Source organism: Nothobranchius furzeri, chromosome 4 (genome assembly GCF_043380555.1).
Source record: "Nothobranchius furzeri strain GRZ-AD chromosome 4, NfurGRZ-RIMD1, whole genome shotgun sequence".
Taxonomy (NCBI): Eukaryota; Metazoa; Chordata; class Actinopteri; order Cyprinodontiformes; family Nothobranchiidae; genus Nothobranchius; species Nothobranchius furzeri.
Window position 1 is genome coordinate 8205696 of NC_091744.1, and position 26243 is coordinate 8231938.

The following is a 26243-nucleotide window of genomic DNA, read 5'->3' on the forward strand; positions in this document are numbered from 1 at the left end:
TTGAGCAGGGATGATGGTTTATCCCTTGAGGTCCATGTGGCAGGGGTGAGGCGTGGGCACCACCTCACCCCTGCCACATGGACCTCAAGGGATAAACCATCATCCCTGCTCAATGGTCAACTTTCCTCACTGGGTCACACCCATTCGGACAGTGGGAGGGTTAAAGGAGATTAGCCATATTTTTACAAAAACAACAACAAAAAAAGTTAGTGAAAGCTGGTCTTTGTTGTGGCTGCGCAGTGGTGCAGTGGATAGAGCTGTTGCCTTGCAGCAAGAAGGTCCTGGGTTCGCTTCTTTCTGCATGGAGTTTGCATGTTCTCCCTGTGCAAGCGTGGGTTCTCTCCAGGTACTCCGGCTTCCTCCCACAGTCCAAAAACATGATTGTTAGGTTGATTGGTCTGTCTAAATTGTCCTTAGGTGTGTGTGTGTGTGTGTCTCTGTGTTGCCCTGCGGTGGACTGGCACCCCCCCCCCCCCCCCCCCATGGATGGATGGTCTTTGTTGTAGTTTGCTGGTTAGAGGCTGTCAACTGTTAAAAATGAGCTTTACGCAGAAGTTTTCTCTTTGATTATTTAGATATATTTAATGCTCTGGATAGAATCCAGGGAAAACTCCTATGGATGCTGCTTCATGTGACCCGGATGGTGGCTTTGAACCAGGAACCTCAGGGGTTCTCTGCAACTGGAATTGCATGTTTGTGTTTAATGTGTCATTAGATTGGTGTGAAGCTTCTAAAAGACGAACTATAACAGAAAATGTTCCAATGTTTAACCTGGCATATGTCACTTTCATGACCTTTAAACTAAAACAAAAGCTTTTTGAACTCCAGTAAAAATTCCCTTAAAGGAAATGAAAAAGTAAAGTGCACTTGTTTGTTTATTCAGTGTTTTTTGTTTTATTTGGAAAGAAAATAAACTTGAATCATTTGAAAAAGGTTGTAGTACTGTTTTGTATTTTATGATCATAATAAGCCTAAAATGAAATATAAATTGGAGAATGTCTTAAGTATAATGTGTTTAAGAAGTAAAGTTCTGACGAAGCTTTTTCTTCAAAAACACAGAAAAGACTGAAATGTTTATCAGATGTGGAGCTGACAAGGGGCAGCTCTTCCTGTTATTATTTAAATAGAGAGCACAATACCGCGCTGTCTCAGCAAATGTGAAAGGATCACGGCTTGAGGGCCGGAAAGTAGAGGTTCGCAGGCGGGGCCAGACTGCAGGCCGCCCATTGAGGGACACTGAGCTACCTGCACTACAGACTGTTGCTGCCCTCTAGTGGCCAAAGGTGAAAAATCATTATTTCACAGTGGAGGAATTAATTTTGGACGGTGTTTAAGAGCTGTAATCATGGGATGAGAACGCTGATATAAAAACCTTTCTATCCTAACTCATGTTTTATCATCTTCCTCTGACCGGCTTATCGTGGAAATTAAAGCTTCAGGTCAGTTTCCTTCATTACATTTCATTTAGTGAATCTTGTGGCAAAAAACCTAACTGTAAATTCCTTTATGGCTTTGTGGAACCAGACAGCCTCCATTTGTCTCCAGATTTCAGTGACCCAGTCTCAATACTCGCAGTGCACCCTGCTCTCTTCAGCAAAGCACACAAGGCTTCGACTGCGTAGTACACAAGTGTACAAATAATAGCCAACTTGGGATAGGGAGCTGCATTGTGTTATCAATGGCAATGCATGCCAGAATGCTGGTCTCCGTGATACTTAAAAAAAACTTTATTTATACTTTCAACCAACCAAACTATTTGAAATAAATTTACATTCATTGCTTTGTCTAAAACATTCAGAGCACCAATTAATCGTCTAGCAGTAGCTCAGGAGGTAGAGCGGGTTGTCCAGTAACTGGAAGGTTGCAGATTCAATCCTGGCTCCGACCAGAACAAAGGCACATGGCATTCCAGTATATTTTGCACACGTTGTCCATCCATCCATTCACTTTCAGCCGCTTACCAGGGTCGGGTCACGGGACAGTAGTCCCTCCAGCGCATCCTGGGTCTGCCTTTGGTCACAATTATTTACGTTAAAGTGGAAGTCAAAGAAACACTGCTAAACGTGTCTTTCCAGTTTTTAATCAAAGACAATTTATGCAAAAAATACAACTGTGCCTCCGGTAAAGGAGCACATATCCATGTGCTCTTCATCAAAGCAGCACCTTAAAGTATGAAAATGAGAGATAAGAGATACCAGGACAGGCAGTCAGAAAAGAAAGAGCAGAGATCAGTCAGTGCAGTTTAACATGTACAGGTGCTGGCCAGTAAATTAGAATATCATCAAAAGGTTGAAAATATTTCAGTAATTCCATTCAAAACGTGAAACTTGTACATTATATTCATGCAATGCACACAGACCAATGTATTTCCGATGTTTATTACATTTAATTTTGATATTTATAGGTGACAACCAATGAAAACATCAAATCTGGTATCTCAGAAAATTAGAATATTCTAAAGGCCAATGAAAAAATGTTTGTTTCTCTAATGTTGGCCAACTGAAAAGAATGAACATGAAAAGAATGTGCATGTATAGCACTCAATACTTAGTCGGGGCTCCTTTTGCCTCAATAACTGCAGTAATGCGGCGTGGCATGGACTCGATCAGTCTGTGGCACTGCTCAGGTGTTATGAGAGCCCAGGTTGCTCTGATAGTCGTCTTCAGCTCCTCTGCATTGTTGGGTCTAGCGTATTGCATCCTCCGCTTCACAATACCCCATAGATTTTCTATGGGGTTAAGGTCAGGCGAGTTTGCTGGCCAATCAAGGACAGGGATACCATGGTCCTTGAACCAGGTGCTGGTGGTTTTGGCACTGTGTGCAGGTGCCAAGTCCTGTTGAAAGGTGAAGTCTGCATCCCCATAAAGTTGGTCAGCAGCAGGAAGCATGAAGTGCTCTAAAACTTCCTGGTAGACGGCTGCATTGACCCTGGACCTCAGGAAACAGAGTGGGCCAACACCGGCAGATGACATGGCACCCCACACCATCACTGACGGTGGAAACTTTACACTGGACCTCATGCAACGTGGATTCTGTGCTTCTCCGCTCTTCCTCCAGACTCTGGGTCCTTGATTTCCAAAGGAAATGCAGAACTTGCTTTCATCAGAAAACATAACTTTGGACCACTCAGCATCAGTCCAGTCCTTTTTGTCCTTGGCCCAGGCGAGACGCTTCTTGCGCTGTTTCATGTTCAAGAGTGGCTTGACACACGGAATGCGACACCTGAATCCCATGTCTTTCATGAGTCTCCTCGTGGTGGTTCTTGAAGCGCTGACTCCAGCTGCAGTCCACTCTTTGTGGATCTCCCCCACATTTTTGAATGGGTTTGTCGTCACAATTCTCTGCAGGGTGCGGTTATCCCTAGAGCTTGTACACTTTTTTCTACCACATTTTTTCCGTCCCTTCGCCTGTCTGTTAATGTGCTTGGACACAGAGCTCTGCGAACAGCCAGCTTCTTTAGCAATCACCTTTTGTGTCTTGCCCTCCTTGTGCAAGGTGTCAATGATTGTCTTTTGGACAGCTGTTAAGTCAGAAGTCTTCCCCATGATTGTGGTGCCTTCAAAACAAGACTGAGGGACCTTTTAAAGGCCTTTGCAGGTGTTTTGAGTAAATCAGCTGATTAGAGTGGCAGCAGGTGTCTTCTATATTCAGCCTTTTCAGAATATTCTAATTTTTTGAGATACCAAATTTGGAGTTTTCATTAGTTGTCACTTATGAATATCAAATTTAAATGTAATGAACATTGGAAATACATTGGTCTGTGTGCATTGCATGAATATAATGTACAAGTTTCACGTTTTGAATGGAATTACTGAAATATTTTCAACCTTTTGATGATATTCTAATTTACTGGCCAGCACCTGTATTTCATGGATGAGGTGCTCATGTTCAGAGCTGGTGACCAGAACGATTCAGGATGAGCAGATTTCTTTTTAATATCCGATTCCCTTTCCTTCTTAAAATGTAAACATCAATTAGAAAAAGTACAGAACAGAGATTGCTTTGAATAATCAAAGAAAATAATGGCTTTAAATCTGCAGAGTTCAGGAAAAAACAAAAAACAGACAGGTCAGGTACCACATAGTTTTTATGGTGGATTCATGCTAGGTTCTTATGGGTTCCTGCCTATAAATAGTCAGATCTCATCTTTAGAATATCCATCATGTTGTCCTCATGTCAACTTTGTGTAAAATAAAAAAAGTAAAACTAGACTATTGAAATCAGAATTCACATTTAAAACCTAGCCAGAACTAAATTGTGTTTTAAGATGCAGATTTAATAAAATAACTCTAAACTAATGAACGCTCAGATGTATCAAGTAATAAAACATTAGATCTTTCTGACTTTTGTAAAAAAAAAAAAAAAATCTGTTTTGTTTAGCAAAGGTTTTGAGACCATAACGTTGAGATGAAGCCTCAACAGCAGACTGATTTCTGTCAACTTTTAATCCCCGCCATCTTCTCCCTTTTTAACCTCATTGTCCTCACAGCCATCTGCCCTCTTCTCCACCTGCACACCTTCAGCACCCTTATTCATCTTCTCCTTTTGGGATTCCTTTTCACCCGTCTTCTCTTCCACTTTCTCGGACTCTCCTTTACCGAGTTCTTCTGCGTCAGTGTTTGTGGCGACCACAGCAGGTTTGGGAACGTCTTCTTTTACTATTTCATAAACATTAAACTTTCTGTACAGCTGATAATCTTTGACCACGCAGACGCAGCAAACGGCCTTGATGACCTCCACGATGACCGTAAGCTCAGGGTTTGTCAGGTCCACTTTGTTTTCCTGGTTCAGGCTTCCCAAAACACCTGAACTGGTGAAAAGTTGACTGGTCAGTTTTCGACGTCAAAAAACATAAAAATTTAAAAAATAAACATGAACCTGAGTTAACCTGCAACATGTTTGATGATTTCCTCTCGCTTGTTCTGGTTGTTGTTGCGAGCTTTGTAGGCGATCTTGTAGGTTGTGCTGTTGGGAGCTTTAAACCAAGGCACCAGGAACGTGGTCAGATATTTTACTATATCTTCCTGGTAAGCCCTGCATGTTCCAATGACCTGAAGGAGAAGAAAACATCAGCGACTGCAGGTGTTGAAGGGAAAACTGCAGACTCATCAAAAAAAAAAAAAAAAAAAAAAAGACAATGGCATGTAAAACCGTGATAAAAAACACAACCACGTTATCTCATTACTGTTTAGTGCATCGACAGGTGGGTGTCTTCCAATTTTTATAAGATGTAGAGGTAGTGTGAAGTAGCATGGTCCTTCAAGAGTGAGGTGTTTGTTAGGAACAAAATAAACTGACTGCTTTTTATGTGTTTTCTCCCTTAACCTTTTAGTTGGTAAACAACCCAATCTAGTTTTACTACATTCTACTGTGTTATGCTGGTATTTTCATTCTGGACAAACAAGCATAAGAATTTTGCAAGCTTGTCTATCATATAAGGGCATGATTGAGGTTGCATCCGTTTCGTTAAATGAGAGAAACACTAAAGCCGGGCGTACACTGTGCAACTTTTTCACTCGCAGCGTTCAGCTTCAGCTCAAACTGTACGACTTCCTCGCAGGGCAGATCTCACGAGCCAGGCGCTCACACTGTACGACCCAGTTCTCGGATGCGACCTGACTGCTCACACTGTACGTCTGGTAGCAACACGTCGGACCTAAAAATATGCTAAAAATAGCAGTTTTTACTCAACACGTCAGACTTTTTTGTCTTGTCTTGCCTGTTGTCCTTCGGGAGAGCTGCAGGAGGACACACAGGGATTTATGGGGGTTGGATGAGGAAACGAAATAAAGAAAGTAAATCTGTGTTTTGTGATCAGTTTAATATGACATGAACACGACAAACACGCTTTCTTGACAATCTTTGTGAGTAAAAAAACGTGTAGAAATAAAAACAAACAGCGTGTGTTATTAGGGAAATAGCGGGGAGCAGTGTTGATAAAGGATTGCGCATGCGCCGTGAGCGGTTCTGATACTTTTTGGGCCGCAGCTGCTCGCAGCGCCGCTTCAACAGTGCGATACCCTCACGAGGGACGAGCAAAATATTAAACACGCCAGAAGTCCGTGCGACCTCATGACTGCTGATCGGTAGCTGGTCACGTGGTGTTAATCGCCTCTCTTAACCACCTGTACACTACACGACGCTCAGCACAAAACTCGCCCCGATTTTGTGGATTCTCACACGAGTGGAAAATCGTCTCAAAAAAGTGAAAAAGTCGCACAGTGTACGCCGGGCTTAATACATTTGCAGTGGTCTCTAGTAGAAATTAACGTCTTTTAAGTCGTATTCAGTGGGAGGAAAAATATACCAGTGTCCCATTTCCAGGAACTAGCGGTGACACACATCACAGCTGAGCTTCAGATGGCAGGTTTTAGAGTCTTATTTCCGAATATTTGGACGTCTCACCCTGAATTGGATAACAGCAACGCAATGCTATACCACTGACTTACAACGTTGATGTTTTTATCTCCAAAAACAAAAACAAACCTGGAGGAGCTCCTGCTGTGTGGTGAAGTATCCAATGCTAATGGTTAGCTTATACTAGTCAAGATGCTGTCTGTTGATTCCTGGACGTTAAACCAGCAGCCTTCCCCATTGTGAGTCAAGACAGGTGAGCTCATGAATGTTAAGAGACAGTGTGACGTAGATCTGAGAGGATTTTCAAATTCTAGAGTTTCACCGTCTATTTTCTATCAGAAGCTAAAGCAGGAGATAGGTGTAGGAGACCATTTTCATGTTCAGCCTGCAGGAAAAACTCAGAGCGATGGATTATAATCAGAAATAATCATTAAAAAAATTGGTTTCAGAGTCCCACATGTTTAAAATGAAATGGCGATGGGTAAATGCATACAGACATCTTGTTGCTTTTCTATTTTCCAAATAATTTCTGACAATAAAATCTCTCAGTTCTACACATGTAATCTCTGATTGTACAAATGTCAATCTGAAAATTGTAAAAAACTGAAGTTGTTAAGTAATATCATGCGAGTTTGATTCTATTAAATATGATCATCTCACAGGCAGCATTCGAAGAATTAAACGCGACTTTTTCTTCTTGGTGGTGTACAGATCCGTCAGAATGTAATGAACCAGTTTGTTGGGATCTAGAAGAGAAAAATAAAACATTTTTTCAACAAAGCCAGAAAAACATCGTACCTACAACCTTAACACAAGACTCACCTATATTTCGAGTTCTGATGAAGATGACGTTGAACGCTCCACTGTCGAGGACCTGGAAGCGTCTCTCCTCGTTTGTTCTTTGTGCTTTCAGCTGTGCCACTTCCTTCTTCAGAGCATCATCAACATCCTCTTCTTCATCCTCCTTTTCCTCAGTGGGTTCAGAGTTGTCTTGAAGCTAGGGTCAAGAGTGATTTATAGTCAATACCAGGGTAAAATGGCAGATCAAAACTTGTGTATGTTTTTCCATCAGGATGGTTTCATTGATCAGGGTTATGACCAACTAGTGTATGAAAAGATCTTGTGTGCACTGCGGTGGGAGGAGGAACATCCGCCGTCACATTCTGGCATTTGCTCTGACTGCGGCTATGCTGGTGGGGAGAAGTTGCGGGTGTAACGTCCAGCAATGGTCAGTTTAGGTACAGTCTGGCCTTTCAACATCTATTCAACATCTGGTCAGAAAGGAGACAACACTGCAAGTGTTCCCTTTAAATGAGCCTGCCTTCATACCAGCTGGGGCTCACAGACTCTGCAAGTCTAAAAGATAAACAATAGCTTTCTTTCCCAAGGTCCCATCTGTCTGCCTCCACAGAAGGAACAACTCCAGCTCGAATCAGTTGCTAAAATCAAGAAAGATTTCCTAAATCAATATGAACTTCTTCCATGACTCATAATCTATATAATCATTAAATAAACATTTGTTTATTACTACTTATAATAATTATAGTATAATGAAATGCCTCATTAATCTGTGCTCACTGAATGGATGTTATGTTATGTTTGTCTACTAGAACCTGCCATGTGTTCAACATGTTTTGACGACGAGGTCCTCACACCTGCACTCACACAATGACAAGTATGGTTAAGTTAAACTCCAACACATTACTTGCCCTTTTAACCAGTCAGAACATCCGGTATCAAAGAAGGTGTGTTTCTGAGTTGTCTTGGTAACATCTCCCAAGCTGTCAGCCTCTGATAACATCAAAACCTTAAAACTGGATCATCCTGAGTGATTCGACAGTTCTAGAGAATCGCTCAGACCGGCCACCTGTAGCAAAACCTCTTTAACCATCAAAGATTTTGACAAGTTGTCAATAGGGCTGTCGCGGTAACCGCAAAAATGAAATATCGCAATATGAAGAAGCCCACCGCGCTGCATCATGGGCCACCGCGATTACTGAACTTGGTTCAACTCAATGATGCATGTTGAGAAGGATGGCTGCACTGGTATCAAAACGAAACGTTACTTCGCTCCTTTGGGAGCACTTTGGTTTTCAGTACGTCAGCTGCTGCGCAGCCAGAGTCCTTGGCCGAGACGGAGCTGCCACCAGCGGCAAAAAAAAAAAACATAAATAAATAAACGCTCGGAGACCTGCTGAAGTCCCGGACAAGCACTGCTTCTGCAACCGTCCCGAAGAGAGTTTGAGCCGAGCTGGAGCTCACTCGCTACCTGCAGGAGGAATGCATCCACCCTAAAGAAACCCCCCTGACATGGTGGAGCAACAACCGGGAGAGATTCCCTTTGCTCGCCAGAGTCGCACGCAAGTACGTGTGCGTTAGTGCAACGAGCGCACCATCCGAGAGGGTTTTCAGTGTTGCTGGAAATGTTGCCACCCCTCTCAGATCCTCTCTCAAACCGTATATGGTTAACATGCTGGTTTTCCTTGTAGGTAACAAGGACGTGACCGAGCTATAAAGCACCGTCATTCGTGTGTGTGAAAGTGAAATGATAGTGCGCCCGCCCCCCCCCGGCGCGCGCGCGCCCGGTACATGTAATTTTTTATGCTTGATTTTAAACAACTAAACAAAATGGGGACTTGTTTCTTATTTGATAGATGCTGCAGCCAAATTTGCATTTATAAGTTTAACCTCCTCCTGAATTTTGTTGTTTTTAAGTTCAGTCGGACTCCGACTGTCGGAGAAATAAACGTTACTGCGATCTGTGTTGTTACTGCCCTTTGATCTGCATTCAGTAAAGTGTTATAAAAGAAGGCACGGCAATTTTTAACCTTTTTTAAATGTGTAAGCATTATGTTTAGATAGTACTGCAATAAAAAAAGGGCTGCAATAATATCGCACACCGCAATATTAAGCCACCCTGAATCACCGCAGGAGGAATTCCTCAACCGCGACAGCCCTAGTTGTCAAAACCTTTTTGCACCTGCAAAGCTGATGAGCAAACAGTTCCTGCAGAAACAAAGCTGATGTTGTTAGACTCCTTAAGAGTCTGCCAGACGCACGGTTCCATCCAGCTGTTGTGACCCGAGACATCTCTGGACTGAAGAGTCGGTACCACGGTATTCTACAGCCCTCTGGTGCCAGAGATCAGCCGACCCCTGCGACTTTCAGATCTACCAAGAGGGTCTCTCCAAAACGGGTGAAGTAGACATGTCAGATTGCGTCTGATGTTCTTCTGATGATAACAACTTTATAGCTTAGAGCAAACCAAATTATTTTCACCAGAAGTCAGCTTACTTTGATAAGGAAGCTCTGACTGACATCGCATTCACACATAGGTTCCTTCATCACGTTTTGTTACATCCACTCACAGTAAATGCTTTGTTAATTAGTCATGTTTTAATTGTTTGTAAAATTAAATTCTTACTTTTATAAACCTGACTCTTTCTTGAAGTAACACAAAGTGTGGTTGATCACTGAAAAAGCAAAGAACCTAGATCTTCTGAATTAAATCCTAGAATCTTCTGATAATTACAATGAAGACCTAGCAGGGTAATATTTTATATTTATATAGAATATTACATCCTCCTGGTCATAACAAATAATAATCATCGATTTGCTTATGCTACACGGGTCTCAGCTGACCTGCTGGCTTCTGTCAGGTAACTCAGGTTGTTGCTCAATAGAGCTCCGGACCCCACGTGACTCTCAGTTAGTAGACGCCATATTGGCAGGAAAAAAAGGTAAACAAATACGGATTGTAAACATGAACGGGATCGGCTTGGATTTTACTTCGGAGTTTACTTCACACTTTAAAACCAACGAAATTGTTTTATATAGTCAGACATTAAATAGACTAAACATCTCCGACCCTTACCGTGCCCCTGGGATACTTTTTAAAAATGCCAGAAGCTGTCATAGTGGACTTCTTACTGGACCTGGCCGGGGAACCCCTTGGGATTTCCCCGGAGGAGCTGGCCCAAGTTGTTGGGTAGAGGGAAGTCTGGGCCTCTCGACGCTACTGCCCACGTAACCCGACTCCGGATTAGCGGATGAAAATGGATGGACAAATAACAGATTTAGATGTAAGTAGTTTAAATAGAGTGCTGTGCTGTTTGAATGTATAAACTGAACGCCAAGAGAAATCACTAGTCTGATTTTTTTTCTGTGAGTAAAATAAATATGTCAGGCAGGAGCGTCTCAGGATCTGTCTGAGATCGGTCTCGGTGAGACAGAAAATAGCAATACAAAGTGCTTTTATGTGTGATCTGACAACAGCACAGCTTAGCCGGTTAATTGCTGTGATCATAAAACACGTAAACGGCAGCACGCAGAACTCACGAGGCAACGTTTTACGTGATGTTTACTTGTTACTATGAGTAATAAGACAGAAAAAGCCACGCCAAAATAAGTTTAGGAAGCCCACTAAGAATCGTAATAAAAGCATTTAAAATAAATACCATACACAGTTGAGGAAACGTTGGTTTAAGTACCTGATATGAAGTGGTCGCTGCATAAGCGAAAACCTTTACTCTCGGGATCCCACAGTTTCATTTTAGCCCAGTCACTAGCGCGTTTTATTACAACGATCCAACGCTTGCGGCGCTCCAGATCTTGGGGAATCCTGTAGATGGCTCATTCCTTATGTCGTCCACGTCTGTTCTGCATCCTGGGGCACAACAGGAATCTACCATACTTGTTTGATTGAGTTTTCTGACAATAACAAATAGTCCAGCTGCAGGCTTCTGCATGCCAATATGGCGCCGTTTAGATTTGAACTGTTGCATATAGGGTTGTCGCGATACTAAAATTTCAAACTCGATTCGATACTTGAAAAAACTCGATACACGATTTCGATACTATTCAAAAACACCAATCTATTGAACAAGTTTATTCAAAAAATAACATTCCTCGATTTATATTGCAAAAATTAAATGTTAAGAATTAAGTGTGTAAAGTGCTTAAACCTTTCAAGTATCAGCATTTTTTAAAACGTGCATACAAAAACCGGCGAAAGTTAACACTTTAAATCATGAATGGTCTCACTATATATACACTATTTGCAGAGTGATGTTTTGCTGCTTAAACTCTGTTTAAGTTGCATTTTTGTCATAAGATGTAATGCCATATGTTTTGTTCTGTACTTTTGAACAACTCTGTTGGTCAATAAAGGGAGAAAACGAATTTCTCCACAGTAGGACAAAGGTACATCTACCGGTAATCTAAATAAACACAGACTGGCGCACGGCAGTGACGTCATTAAAAGCGCCGGTTAATTAGCCGCAGCTAGTCTGTTTACGCCTAGAAATCCCAGACCCGCTCCAAACGAACAGGGGAATCACGTTAATGATTCCTAACAAAACCTTTCGACATGAAGATGTTTTGGTGCAGATAATGTCTTATTTCGAGGCTGCACCATGGGTGCCCGTCCACACCCGTTATATGGATATACACTGACGGCGATTCGCCGATGGATCTAAATACCCCGGGTAGGGCTGTAGCGAAGCCTCGACGAAGTCGACGGCTCGATTCTAAAAATTTGTCGACGTCAGATCCGGAAGTCGACGCACCGCGCCCACTTGTTGCATCCCCAGGAGTTTGTAAATAGAGGAGGAATCTGCTAGTTTTTCCTCTAGTTCGCCCTCTTCTCCGCCTTCACTAACATCTCCGCCAAATACCGAAGACCCGGAACAACGTCCGTCCACTACTAGATTATTTTCCTGTTTTGCCCCTTCGTCTCCCGGCAACGGACAACAACTTCCGGGGTCAGATGCGCTGCTTCGTGTCTATCGCAGATGTAGAAAATCACCGGGAGCGCTTCTCCCTTCATTAAGGAGCTTCTTTCAGACACGAGGAGAGCTGTTTTGGTGGTAGCAGTCTCTCCTCCGTGCTGGTCTGTTTGCTGCTGGGTGTTTTTGGTTTATTTAAACTTGGTAACTTGAACTTAATGTTGGTAAAGCTACTTTTAGCATCTTCGCTAACAGCTTCTTGCGTTGGGATAAGCTGTTACGTTTTGGTTTAGAGTTCATATTTTTTGTGGTGCAGATCTCCCTTTTATTACATTTAGAGTGTTGTGGGTTTTCGGTTTAGTGTAAAATATCACCTGAGTTTGGTTTAACCCGTAAGACCACTCGCCTCACGCACATAAGTGACCAAAACAAAGCAGCATGGAGACACTCCATCTTCTACCACCTCTCAGGCAGCAGCCTGCACTCCCAAGTTCTACACGTCACCAGAACATAACCAACCGCAACACAATAAAAGCAGTGTTATACAAAATGGAAGGCCTGTAGTGTTTATTCTCTTACAGTAAGAATTTATCAATTTTTTTGAGGAATTTATTTGAGATTTTCTGTTTTTTGTTAATTGTGCAATAGAAAAATAATCATTAGATTAATTTTCTAAATAGTCATTAGAATAGTCGACTATTCGATAAAATAATCGTCAGAATAATCGTTTTAAAAATAATCGTTTACCCCAAGCCCTAACCCCGGGGAATCCAAGTAGCACCAAAGTTGTCAGCATGAGTAAACAAACGTACTGCATGCTAGAAATTAAGTCCGGGTTGCAATTAGGGCTGCAACAACGAATCGATAAATTCGATGAAAATCGATTACTAAAAGCGTTGGCAACGAATTGCGTCATCGATTCGTTGTGTCGCACAACTCTTCCAAAAGCGCCCCCCCACCCCCACCCCACCCCCCTTCCCGCCCGCCGTTGCGCGCAGACCAGAGCAAGTCAGATCAGCGCGAGGGAGAGCCGCAGATCAGCGCGAGGGAGAGCCACAGATCAGCGCGAGGGAGAGCCGGCAGATCAGCGCGAGGGAGAGCCGGTACCGGCAGATCAGCGCGAGGGAGAGCCGGTACCGGCAGATCAGCGTGAGGGAGAGCCGGCAGATCAGCGCGAGGGAGAGCCGGTACCGGCAGATCAGCGTGAGGGAGAGCCGGCAGATCAGCGCGAGGGAGAGCCGGTACCGGCAGATCAGCGCGAGGGAGAGCCGGTACCGGCAGATCAGCGTGAGGGAGAGCCTGCAGACTTTGTGCTGCTGCGAACCGGTTCCGCATTGCTGCACAGCGATCCAGGCAGCTGCTTCCAGCGCACGGTCCATTCTCAAAGTGGCGCAATCAAAAAACTATAATTAGCACACGATCGTTCTTGTCTGCACATGTTCTCTATTTTCTGTCTTATTTGTGCCTGCAGCGCGCTACTGCGGAGCTCATCACCTGTGCTGTGGTGATGTCACCTCATGCAGCATCGAAACGCACTCTGCGCTTTGCGGTCAGGAGATGATCTGCTCAAAAGTAACTGATGAGGTGAAAAGGTAAGAATCCAGGCAACAGATTTTCTGGAGAATTATGAGGAGATGCAGGAAGATTAGAGACAGACAGGACAGGAAAATAGTTAAATAAAAACAAGAAAACAAAACAAAGTGTTGAAAAGTAAAATGTAGGTAGATTTATCTCCACTACACGTTTTTACCTGTAAAAAACAATAAGTTATACACATGTTATATTTATACATCTGATACAATTCAGATCACCTTCAAAACTCAGTCACACACCCAGGGCCGTTTCAAGACATTTTGGGGGCCAAGGCAAAATGCCCCCCCCCCCCCCCCCACTCCCATAACTGGGCTCCCCAGAAGCCTCTGTGTAATTCATACCCTCTCCAGGAGTGTTAGTTATACAGTGTTTATAAAAGCCCCTCAGACATTACTGACATGTTCTAATATTATCAGATGAAAAACTAAATAATCAGACATGCTGTCTCATCTGCTGCTTTTCTAAACTTGCAAAAAGTAACAAAACCATTTGAAAGCCACTATTTGTGGATTCTCTGAAAGTTTCCATGGAGTGTGTGACAACTTATTTTTTCATTGATCCTATCGTCTAATCTCACAGCTGAAACAAGCATCCTTGATAATCTGTGCACAGGAAGCTTACCGATGCTGTAGTAAAACAAAAGGTATAATAATTTATTATTAATAAAACCTTGTTGCAGCACTAAAGCATAAAAATGAGAATTTGCATTAAATATGCTAAATATTTACATATGAATAGTTTTAGAGCCCTTTTATTGGCAGAATCTGATATTAATTTAGTTCTTACAAAAAATGGGTCCCAACATGGTTTGTGTGGCGTTGCCATAGTGTGACATCATAGGCACAGATCCCCTGTCCTCTTGTTTGGAAATGGAAATATGATCACCCTACATTAAACAAACTGTCCACCCAGGCTTTTGCGCTGCACAGAGACGGTTCGCTGCCAATGACTTTGAACGTCAGTTGAGAGTCAGTCTCATGCAGACTGACCAATGAAGAGAGGGCCTCAAGTTAAGACCCTCTCCTCATTGGTTAGTCCACACGAGGTGGGTCAAAGGTTACTCTGGGCGGGTTACGTGTTGTCAGGCATTCAAGTATTGAGTATATTTACTGCATATTACAGTAAAATATTCTGTATGTGACCATATTATGGTGATCCTTGGGTCGTGATGATGGAGCCCTTGAATATTGTTGCCCAGGGTACAACAAAGTGTTAATCTGGCCCTGGTTCCGCCGTCACATTCCCACAGAAACTGGTTGATCACACCGGGGCCAGACTACTAGCATGTGGTTTTACAACCACAATGTCCTCGGAAGCAAAAACGCTTTTAAAAGGGAGGGAGGAGTCCTAACTGTTGCTGCAGGCGTGTTGTGTGAGAGTGCAGTTATATACTGGTTAATATATTTTTGGGTTCAGTTGCTTTCATGTGGCCTAATGTGAGTCTATTTGGGATCATTGGAATGATCAGCAGCATGTCTTGATGTGACTTTATGGCAGTTGCCCAGGGCATCATCACAAGGAAGATGGCATTCATTTACTTTTGTTTTATTTGGTATTTTTTCAGTCATTTTTGGAAATAGTGATCAATTTTGATTAATTCACAGCCTATGTTTAATTACATTTAAAATAAATGTTAACAGATGAGATCAAACAAAACAGATGAGAATTGCCCTTAAGCTGTTTAACTTGGACCAAGCATTTTAGGTCACAGATAGATGTAGCTTAGGGTCTCTGTCTATACACCTTATAAGACAATTTAGGTGATGGCATGTTGTTTTTCTGCTATTGAACTGTTTTCTAATAATGTTGTGTTAAATAAAGTGAAGGAAGGAGAGAAATAATGTTTCCCTAGCAGTTTTTAAAAATGTCCCCATGTAATCCGATTAATCGATTAATCGTGTCGAGACCCCATCCGATTAATCGATTATCCAAATAATCGTTTGTTGCAGCCCTAGTTGCAATAAATGGGAGTTTCCTTTAAGCACATAAGCGTGAATATACAACTACGTGTCAAGACTTGGTATGCTAATTAAGTTGGGCTGTGAAGCGCCTCCCAAATTCGCTGTTTATGTTTTTGTTTATTTATTTGGCAGACAAAACTTGGATCGGAGACAACTCGCGTGGGAAATTGCAATGTAGCCATGCGGCGTCTTCTTCTTCTGTTTGTCTGGGAGGCGGAGGCTGCTTTACGGCATCTGGCTGTAGTGCGTGTTGGTGTACTTGAAGAAGGCTGTGTATAATAGTCCATAATATCGATACCACAGGGATGGAATATCTAATTTAGATACCACTTTTAGTGCGACAGTAGGTTGGTTTATGCTTGACACGTCCGCGAGGTCCGCACGGCTCCGCGCGGAAAAGTTGCATCATTTTGCGTCATTTTAACAAACACGCCCCTCCACCGCGCCTCCGCACGGCCCAGAATTTCCGCAACGCACACCTCGGAACATTTCTAACCACGCGGACGGACGGACGCGGAAAAACATGGCGGACCAGCAAGAACTAGTATGGCAGAGGTTCGTGAATACAGACATTTGTATGATTCAGCTCTCAGATCACCGTGATCAACATGTTGTTAATAATTCTTGGAGAGAAATAGCTCGCACTGTCGGAAAAGACGAGAACGCTGTTAAAAATGCTGAAATGCCAAGTTGTAAACAGTAATTTCTACTTCTACTATGGTGTAGTGTTGGGTGCATGCCGTAGAGCTCCATGCTGCCCCGTTCAGTTTGGGAGAATATTGGCTCACCGCAGAGACGAGCCGCACGAACCATAAACGTTGCGAGTTGTGAAGCGCGTTCCATCCGCGAGCCGCACCACCAAGGGGAAAGTGAATGCGTCAAGCATAAACCAAGCTTTAGGATGTGCTGGGGAGACAGGATGTAGACTTGGATGTGGGGTTTAAACTACCGAAGTATCACTCTGCGATTGTTTGGGTGACTGTGGGTTGTGACAGGCCTCTTGGGATGTGGGGGCTCCTGGGTGTACCTTTTATGAGGTACCACGCCAGGTGGATCACCGTGAGGTGAATCTTGTTTTGGGGATGAGGGACGTAGTGGTTTTGACCCACAAAGTTTTCGGCCATAGCGGTCTTCGGGGTGGGTTATTGTTAGTGGGCAGGCACCCAACGGCACCTGCGAATGTGGGGAACTCAAGACAGTGGGTCATGTTCTTTTGCGTTGCCGCCGATACGCAGTTGAACAGAGTGGCTTGTTTGGCTTTTTTAGGAGCTGTGGGGCGTCTGTGTTTAGTCTGTGGACCTTGTCGAATGTGGAGGATGGACGTTGACCGAGGGCGCTGCTGCGTTTTCTGCAGGCAATTGGGGCATACGAAAGTCTGTGAGCGAGTTTGGTTGCTGTATTGTTGTTGTCATAGATATATATATATGTAGACGTCCCGTGGACTGGAGCTGCCATCTGGAGCTGGCCGGCCACCATCTTAGGTTAGTTTCCATTTGCACCCAGTGCATTCATTTAAACTGAGGTATGTGGTTACCCAACCCAAAAACACATTTTATCAAATAAAAATATACATGTAATTAAACAAAATCAATAAAAATATAAAATCTCATCAGGTAGGCCAGAAGTCAATTGTTATCCCACGTGATTTGTTTTCAACAGTATACAGTTGCTACAACCGTAGGCTGCACAAAAACGGACATAGTTGCTCACCCTGCACTGATTTTGGAGTGACCCACCCAATATGGTGGCGACGAGCGTATGGAGGCACACGTTTCACGCAAAGCATCATGGGTCACAATACTATGGCAAATACAGACCCCCCCTAGCTTTAGCTACAATATGGCTTTAGTTAGCAGAGCACACTTTCACCATACAAATACTTTTACCTTCCACCACAAAACCACGTGCTTTTCAGACACACTGACTGACCTCTGGCCCATAGAGCTGGTCTGCGTATTCACTGAGCAGGTCCAGAGCCTCCGCGGTGCACGGTCTCTGGTTCTTGTTGTTGCAGGTTATCAGGATTCCCTGCATGCCCACCTCCAGTTCCCCCGAACGCTTAAACCGCTTGTGGTGTCCGGACATGTAGCGCTTCTTGTTCCGCTTTCTTGACTCATTTTGCACGGCTGACATGTTACAAAAAATTGCTACCAAAATTTTAATAAAATGTGCTCCAACCCTTCTATGTTCTGTTTTTTTCTTGCCGTACCTTACCCAAGCTTTATAGCACTACAAATTCTGCAAACTCCGGCTGTCCAAGGAATAACTGCAAAACGAACACGTGTAAAGCCTTCCAGCCACTGTTTAACCCATCGACATAACCACGTTTAGCTTTAAACCGTAACTCCAAAAAGGAGGCCTTTACGGGAAGTCGGGAGGGACAAAAATCATTGGCTGAGCCCAAAAGCGAAACAAAGTACAGTGAAACGTCAAAGAATTTAATTTTAGTATAAAGTACATAAAAAAATACTCGAACATCCATAATATACAATATTTACACATAGGTTTAGTTTAATTAAAGTCCCCAATAACGATTGTAGTAGTTACTGGGGTCTAAGAGCAAACACTATTCAATCCATAAATATGAACTACATGGAAGACAAATAACAGGCTTATAAACAATACAAAAAATTAAAAAGAACAGCTCCACATTAAACATACTTTAGTTCAGGGCTGCCAACTTAAAAAAAAACGTCTTGGAGTGAGATTTTCTTTCATTTTCATTTCTGTGTGTGTATGAGGTCTCTGATGATTTTCCTAGCCCTTTTCAGACACCGCTTCCTGTAGATGTCCTTTATGGCAGGAAGTGGTGCTCCGGCGACGCGCTGGGCAGTTTTCCCGACCCTCTGCAACGCCTTCCGGTCCGAGGCGGAGCAGTTCCCATACCAGACTGTTACACAGTTGGTCAGGATGCTCTCGATGGTGCAGCTCATGAGGAGTGGGCCAAAATACCTGCTGAGAGGTGCAGAAGTCTTACAGTGGTCAGGAATCATTTGATAGCAGTGATTGCCTCAAAAGGTTATTCAACAAAATAGTAAGTTAGGGGTACCATCATTTTGTCCAGGCCTATTCCAGGAGTAAACTTTTTTCTTATTTCAGTTGAAGCACGGTGGATACATTTTTCCATTTTTGTCAGATTCAAGTTATTTCTATGACCATTGAGGGTTTTTACTTAATTGACCGAAGGGTACCAACAATCTTGTCCACATCTATATAAACATACCTTCACAAATACACATCAGATTGAAAAACAAAGTAGACCGACGCACAATTTTCAGTAGGCTTTTTTCAGCAGCGCCTGTTAAGGAGAGTAGGGTTGATCTGACCAACAGAGATGGAGGAACCCTCAACAAGAGCAACCATAGAGTCACTCTTCATCAGGGCTGACTCCCATTTAAAAAAGTCACATCCTTTCTCCATGAGGCCTCTGCCACCTGAGCGACGAACCGGACAGCAATAAAAACCCCTCCCATGGTTTGGACCACCGTTGGACACAACCTGCCGTTTTGACCGACGGCCGCATGCACACAGCGGAGAAGTGATCTTTTGCTGTCCTACTGATGTGAAAGAAACACAGGAACGATTGGCAGAGAATGAGGATGTGTTGGTTGAGAGAGAGGAAAGGACGTTGGGAATGTGACGAGAACCAAACGAAGAGCGATGGGAGGACCCTGAGGCCTTCTCTTTTGGCTCAGGGTATTTGGTAATTGATACCTTCCAAGGCTCAGTCCATTTTGGGACCTCAGGTTTTTGCCTAGCAGTAGAGGTATTAGGGGTGGAAGTCTTTTCTGGTAAAAAGGGTTTCAAATTCACAGGAGAAACCACATTTGTTTGCTTGGTTTTCTGGAAACCTAAGTTTGACTGAAGATCTGGAGAAGTCATACACCTTACTTTTCTTTGATTCAATGTACTCCAGTTAATGGTTTTAGGCACAGCAAAAAGCGTATTAGATTCTGACCAATTCTTAGATTTACATATAATATTTTGCTTTCTTTGATTATTTTCTTTTAGATCCCCTAATGTAACGTGACCCTCAGGTGACCATGAATGATCTGGCTCTTCCAACTCATAACACCCACTGTCAAAATCTGACACATACTCAACGTCATGCTCTCCTTCTGTGTCTCTTACGGCATCATCACACTCCAACACCACGTCATCATAAGAACCACACCTGCCCTCTGGTTCCACTATAGGTTCTGCGTCCTCTTCACCCAGCTGGCTTGTTTGTAAGGCCTGGTTTGAAAAGCAGCTGACAGTGGTCGAGCACAGAACATGGCTGCCATTTACTGTTCCTGTGGATGTACAACTAGCAGCTGCTTTCGGTGTATCAGGCCTGCTTTTTTGTTCATGCAATGGTGCGGTGCTGATACTCAGCAGCGTCTTTGGTGAAATCAGGCTTTGACAACTTGAATTTCCCTTTGTGTCCAAATCTCTCGGCACGGGCTCTAAACGGGAGTGCTTTGGAACATTTTTGAGAGGAACTTTGGATGATGAAAGTTTGCTGGTGGTGACGACAGTTTCCCTTTTACTGGTATTCAGGTTTCCTTTCTTGTCTTCCACAGGGCGAGAACTGCTTCCACACATGGGTTTGACCATCACCGAGGTCTATGAAAAGAAGACATATTTAGTCAGTATTCAAAAACGAAAAGAACAACGACTTTGTACTATTAAATTCCTTCTATCGGCAGCTGTAGGTGGTACAACGTACGCGACTAACCATTGTGCTTCACACATGAGATCATTGGTTTTCTTGCAACATTTATAAGTAGGTGAAAAGTCTCCACCTACATTTGCGGTAAAGAAGAGAAGCAACTATTTTTCATGCTGCCATCTTTTATTTTTCTGGGAAAAAAAAATCTATGTTTTTAAAGGTATTAAAAAAACAAATAACCAATTGTGATTGAATATTTGAGAATACAGCAGCAAGGCAGAAATAAAAATAAAAAGGAAGTATGTGATTCGACAGAATTAAACTCTGGAAAATAAAAAGACCTGAGGCAGTTTTTTATTTTTATCTGTTAGAGGGAATTCAATCAGTTTGGTTTTGACTGTAATTGTTAAGGTTGTGCTCTAGAACGGTTCTTCATATTTACACCTGGAAGTTTGATTGTTTAAGTTCATTATAATAAAATAAATAAAGGCTGTGGTACTTAAAACTTTGACTGCTTCCAGCAACCAGGAGGTGTTTTAAGCTTCCTTTAGCTTCAATTTCTACATGAATTCCTCAGCCTAGTTATCATGTACATTGAGTGAGGTATCAAAAAGAATAAATATACTTGCTATATAATGCTAGAGCAAATTTGGAAATTAAGTTAGATTAAAACATTTTTATGCCACTCAACAACGTTCTAACATAGTATCAAATCAAATCAAATCAACTTTATTTATATAGCACTTTTCATACAAAAAAAATGCAACTCAAAGTGATTTACAGATTAAAATGGCCCCATAGATCCCACATTCCCATCCCAGCCCCCCTCCCCAAGTATAAAACAATTAAAAATTACAGTTCCCCTCCCGCACCCAACTTCCAAAAGTGGACATACAATCACCCGCACACTCGTCCATGCACACACACACACTCGTGAACACCAGAGTAAACAATAGGCTGAGTTCAGATGGGTCAGGTAATGAACGACACATCATCAGCGGAGCCATCTGCCCTGGCAATAACAGATCCACGGCAGCAGCCAAGACACCGGCCCATGACGCCCAGTGGCGTAGGGCAGAAACCCCCACCACTGCCCGGGCACTACCCGGGGAGCGCCCCGGCCGCCGCCGCCCCTGACCACCGGCCCCAAGGCAGAGGGCTCCGCAGAGGAAACACTGGAGGATTTAAGATATATAACATATAAAATAATAAAAGCTAATAATGATAAAAAGTAACTGATAAAAAGTGATTATAAAGATAGTAAAAGAAAACATAATCATGTAAAAACACTAAGATGTAGATAAAATGATAAAAATAATAAGAGATAAATATGTATTTGTAGATAAATAGTGATCAGTTAAAAGCTAAGCTAAAAAGGTGGGTCTTGAGCCTATTCTTAAAAGCCTGGATGTTCCCTTCGGACCTGAGGTATAGTGACACATATGGGCATAAAATACAACAACAAATAAATAACTTAAAATAAATGAATAAAGCGGTTCTTTCTGTTGTGTTTGTACCTCAACTGATCTGCTCTAATCAGTACCTAACCTGGCTTGTATACAGTAGCCGCTTCTCCAATTATTGCCGCATTATATTATTTATTTATCATGAGTATTCTTACTTCCTATATTTGCTCATCTCTTATTTTTATCTTTCTTTTTGCACCAAGTACCGCAGCAATTTCCTAATGTTGTGAGTTCTCGCACATATGGCAATAAAAACTTCTGATTCTCTCACACTTGTCTAAAAACCTCCATCATTAACACAGCTCGGACTGATAGCAACTATTGGACCATCCGGTTGTCGGCCTTGCCGATCCGCCACAATTCCCTAGGTCCTCCACTCAAATCACACTCGTGTATTTAGCAACAGAACGCCACTGGTGTGAGAGGTTCTCAGCTCAATAACATCAGAGGAGAAGAAACAGCCAGCTGCTACCACTTTAACTTTAGAACAAATAACCAGATTCCCAAAACAAACAAAAAAAAAAACACAATTTCGAGTCACGGACAACTAAAGACATTTGGACATAGGAAAAGGTGACTGGTGTTTAGCACAACCTCGTTTGCTCTGGCAATGTGGGTTTCTGGTTCTGGCAGAAGGTCCTGGGAAGATAGGGAGGGGTGAGTGTTTGTGTTTGCTTTCAAAACCTGGCAAGTTTGCAGATTCGCTATAGCAGCTTTAAAGAGCAAATCACCCCCAAATAAACATTTATTTGCTGATAAACTATATAATTGAGTGTCTAATTGTGCTGTAGACATGTGTAGTCAAAAATTTAGCACTTTAATGCATCTTAGTTAAAGTTGTAACTTTCTGCCTAAAACTGTCAGTGTAGCGCCCTCTTCAGATAAAAACTCTGCACTGCATTTGAATTTAAGTCTGCCATTGCTATTGGCTAAGAGGTGCTCTATAACGTCAGCTGGTACCATATGTTAAAATGCTGTTGTGAGCATGTGTGTGTGTGTGTGTTAGCGGCTCCGCCCTCTCGATCTGCCAGGCAAAAGCATTTGTTGCATTTTTCCAAGCAGGAAGTGGGGAGCTTCATGCTAGCGTAGTGTGCGTATTGCTGTAAAGTCACTGGAAACACGTCAGTGACTCGATGCAATCTGCTGGGTTTTCTTACACAGGATTTTTTTTTTACCTAATTGGATAGTACGTTGAAATGGAAGGTTTACTTAGTAAAGTGAATTGGCGCTATATAAATAACCCAAAATGCAGTAATAGAATTCCCAAGTGTGAAATGATTACTTGGACTTGCGTTAACTTTATTCAGTAAAAAAAATAAATAAATTACAGAATAAAAGCTAAAAAAACAAACAAAAAAAAAAACAATAAGACAGTGGAATAAAGTTTTTTGCTGAGCGTACAGTTCATACTTCAGAATCTCAGGCAGGATTTAAGGAGTGAGGGCTCCTGAAGGACGTCGTCAGGTGGCCACTCACCCTCTCCAGGCTCCGAGTGATCTTCATCACACATCCATCCCTCATCATCCTCTGTGCCAGCCGAGCTGTGTTTCGGGAATCATCCAAACCTGACGTGGCGAAAAGGAATAGTTGGGATCAGAGTGGATATTGTGGCGATTCATCTTGAGAATTTTCACTTTGTTTTGTACCAGAATGTTCTCTCCCAGAAAACTGTATTCCTAGATCCTGTAGTGCTCCGTTCAAGCCTTTGGGTTTACGGTTGTAAAAGAGCTGAATGGAAAAGAAAAATGTTGGACACAACAACATGCACAGCAGTATCTATAGTATCTGGTCATGTGAATCATTTACAGTGTATAAACAACAGATGCTCCAAGTTGTAAAACATATTTGCTTTAGCTGTGCATCAGTCATAAAGTAGCAATGGTCAGACAAATAAAGCACTGCTAATGTGGACTTAAGATGATTTAAATTTTAGTTTATGAATGAAAAAGTGTACAAAAGATATTCTGAAAGATAAAATGAATAGGCCATCACCCACCCTGTATGTGCTTCTCAGGTCGATCCAGTTATTGAGAACTTCTGGCTTAAGAAGCTGTTTGCGTTTACACTCATACTGTAAACAAACTCCAAGGTCCCAGTCTAGAACACAATAAAAATGAATGAACATTAAACGTACGCTAGTTTTGAAAATTGTTGGAACTTAAATATTTTGTAATAAAGTATTTTCTTCAATGCTCTGATTAACTCGTCATTCTCTTTGAGTTTTATTTTGATAAGACCAAGAAGGCAGTAAGTTGGGCTCGTTCCCAGTGAGAGTTGGACTCCGCCAAGGCTGACCGTTGTCACGGATTCTGTTCATAACTTTTACGGACAGGATTTGTAGGCGCAGCCAAGGTGTTGGCAGGATCCATTTTGGAGGCCTGAGGATCGGGTCCCTGATTTTCGCAGATGATGTGGTCCTGTTGGGTTCATCAGAACGTGATCTCCAGCTTTTGCTGGAGCGGTTTGCAGCAAAGTGTGAAGCAGCTGGGATGAGAATCAGCTCCTCTAAATCAGAGACCATGGTCTCGAGTTGGAAAAGGGAAGAATGCCTTCTCCGGGTCAGGAATGAGGTCCTGTCCCAAGTGGAGGAGTTTATGTATCTCGGAATTTTGTTCATGAGTGAGGGAAAGATGGAGTTTGGATGGGATAGGCGGATTGGTGTTGCGTCAGCAGTGATGCGGCCGTTGTACCGGTCTGTCGTGGTGAAAAGAGAGCCGAGCTGGAAGGCAAAGCTCTCGATTTACTTGTCAATCTACATTCCAACCCTCACCCATGGTCACGAGCTTCATGTAGTTACAGAAAGAATGAGATCTCTGATACAAACGGCCAAAGGTTCCTCTGCAAGGTGGCTGGGGTAACCCTTAGGGATAGGGTGAGAAGCTCCGTCATCTGGGAGGGGCTCGGAGTAGACCCGCTGCTCCTCTACATCAAGAGGGGCCAGTTAAGGTTACTCAGACATTTAGTTAGGATTCCTCCTGAAAGCCTTCCTGGTGAAGTATTCTGTCAAGTCCAACCGAGAAAAGTCCTAAAGGTAGACCCAGGACATGCTGGAGACACCATGTCTTTTGGCTGGCCAGGAAATGCCTTGGGATTCCCCCAGAGGAGCTCGCCCAAGAGACAGGGGAGAGGAAAGTCTGGGCCTTTCTGCTTAGGCTACTGCCCCCGTGATCCGACCCCGGACAAGCGGCCAAAAACAGATGGATGGATGGGCACTGGGTTGCATGAGGATGTGCCTGACTTTAAATTGGCTCTGCGGAGGACCAATATCAGCTGATGCCGATGTATAAAAAAAATGCTAAATATCGGCCCGATATATCGGCTTTTACCTGACCATGTTAGGAAAGTACACAACTTCTGGGTTGAGACAGAGGCTGAACATGTCTGTTGTTTGTTGGGAAAAGTCACTCCCTTCTCAAGCTGCAGGTTTTGCAGCCAGCGGTTGAACCGTGAAAGACAGATCTGAAGAGGGATCCCTGCTTCAACTTGCATCTGTTGGATATCAAAAAAACTGTCAATAGTAATGTATTACAATTTAAATCTAATAGTTTTGCAAATAGACCGAAACCTGTGTAATTCCAGTCAGCTCTGTGCAAAACCCAGACAGAATGGGGTGTTCCTGAGGTTGAACGTATGTGTGAAACTCCGACTCAACCTCCCCTGTGGACGTGTTCAGTAAAATAGCAGGAAACTCGACTGTAAAAGAAGAGATGGCACTAATTTAAAGCAACAACCATGGAAAACTCTGAAGTATAAATCACAATAGCAAACATGCAGTTACTTACTAATTTCCTGACCATAATTGTTTCTCTCTCTCCAGCAGGTGGACTCAAAGTCAATAACAATCAAGTATGAAAATATCTGACCTATAAGAAAACAACATTAAGTCAACATTTCACTGAAAATGGATGAGCATTAATACGATCACTCACCTGATACCACAGATTTCTTTGACACAGAGGATTGACTATGCTGTCTCAGTAATCCTAATTTCCTGTGGAGTTTATGAAATCAGAATGAGATCTAAACAGAAAACCTACAAACCTTACACACTTTAAACAAGATAAACATACCTTCTCTAAACCATTGTTGTATTTGTGTGGCTAGCACAGATTCACTTACTTTGCTAGTTTTCTTGTGGCCATATCTTTAAGTTTCATTTAAATACGGATCCTTTTTGTTTCTGTTTTCGTAGAAAACTGCAAGACTCTCGCGTGCTCAACAGTATCAAATTAAAAGCGGAAAAACCGCTCTTTTTAAACACAAATGTATAACTCTGCGCTCGATTGGGTAGTTCTGCCGGGTCAAGGCCAGTTCGCAAGGTAGAACACAGAACCATGAAAAATTGGATGTGTTTTTTTCAAAATAAAAGCAAATTGTGCTTGGCTATAATTTGAAGATTTTTTGCAACTCGCTTAAAAATCACACAAAATAATTTAAATTTTTAAAATCCAGTAATTTTTTGTTTTGAAGCTACAAATTTTCTTCT

General features: G+C 42.6%; 2 protein-coding genes across 2 annotated transcripts; both read right to left on the bottom strand.

Annotated features, from left to right (window-relative positions):
• Positions 1 to 4069: 4069 nt before the first annotated feature.
• Positions 4070 to 18015, bottom strand: thumpd1 (THUMP domain containing 1). Its single transcript, XM_015966540.3, has 5 exons — positions 17567 to 18015; positions 7180 to 7354; positions 7018 to 7103; positions 4889 to 5051; positions 4070 to 4805 (listed from the first exon to the last, which is right to left on the bottom strand). The coding sequence occupies exons 1-5, from the start codon at positions 17768 to 17770 to the stop codon at positions 4444 to 4446; spliced, it is 990 nt and encodes a 329-aa protein (XP_015822026.1). The 5' UTR covers positions 17771 to 18015; the 3' UTR covers positions 4070 to 4443.
• Positions 18016 to 18123: 108 nt separating this feature from the next.
• On the bottom strand, positions 18124 to 26070 carry eri2 (ERI1 exoribonuclease family member 2). Its single transcript, XM_015966527.3, has 9 exons — positions 25877 to 26070; positions 25687 to 25748; positions 25540 to 25620; positions 25323 to 25450; positions 25084 to 25246; positions 23754 to 23854; positions 23404 to 23485; positions 23234 to 23322; positions 18124 to 20245 (listed from the first exon to the last, which is right to left on the bottom strand). The coding sequence occupies exons 1-9, from the start codon at positions 25912 to 25914 to the stop codon at positions 18926 to 18928; spliced, it is 2064 nt and encodes a 687-aa protein (XP_015822013.1). The 5' UTR covers positions 25915 to 26070; the 3' UTR covers positions 18124 to 18925.
• Between the last annotated feature and the right edge of the window lie 173 nt (positions 26071 to 26243).

What these genes read in the sequence shown, in the direction of transcription:
- thumpd1 (XM_015966540.3), bottom strand. Translation starts at nt 17,770, where the DNA reads ATGTCAGCCGTGCAAAATGAGTCAAGAAAGCGGAACAAGAAGCGCTAC. An exon ending in ACCAGCTCTATGGGCCAGAG is followed by an intron (nt 7,355 to 17,566) that starts GTCAGTCAGTGT and finishes TCTTGACCCTAG; the next exon opens with CTTCAAGACAACTCTGAACC. An exon ending in TAATTCTTCGAATGCTGCCT is followed by an intron (nt 5,052 to 7,017) that starts GTGAGATGATCA and finishes CTTCTCCTTCAG; the next exon opens with GTCATTGGAACATGCAGGGC.
- eri2 (XM_015966527.3), bottom strand. Translation starts at nt 25,914, where the DNA reads ATGAAACTTAAAGATATGGCCACAAGAAAACTAGCAAA. An exon ending in TACTTTCCTAACATGGTCAG is followed by an intron (nt 23,855 to 25,083) that starts GTAAAAGCCGAT and finishes ATTGTGTTCTAG; the next exon opens with ACTGGGACCTTGGAGTTTGT. An exon ending in TCACTCGGAGCCTGGAGAGG is followed by an intron (nt 20,246 to 23,233) that starts GTGAGTGGCCAC and finishes TTCTTTTCATAG; the next exon opens with ACCTCGGTGATGGTCAAACC.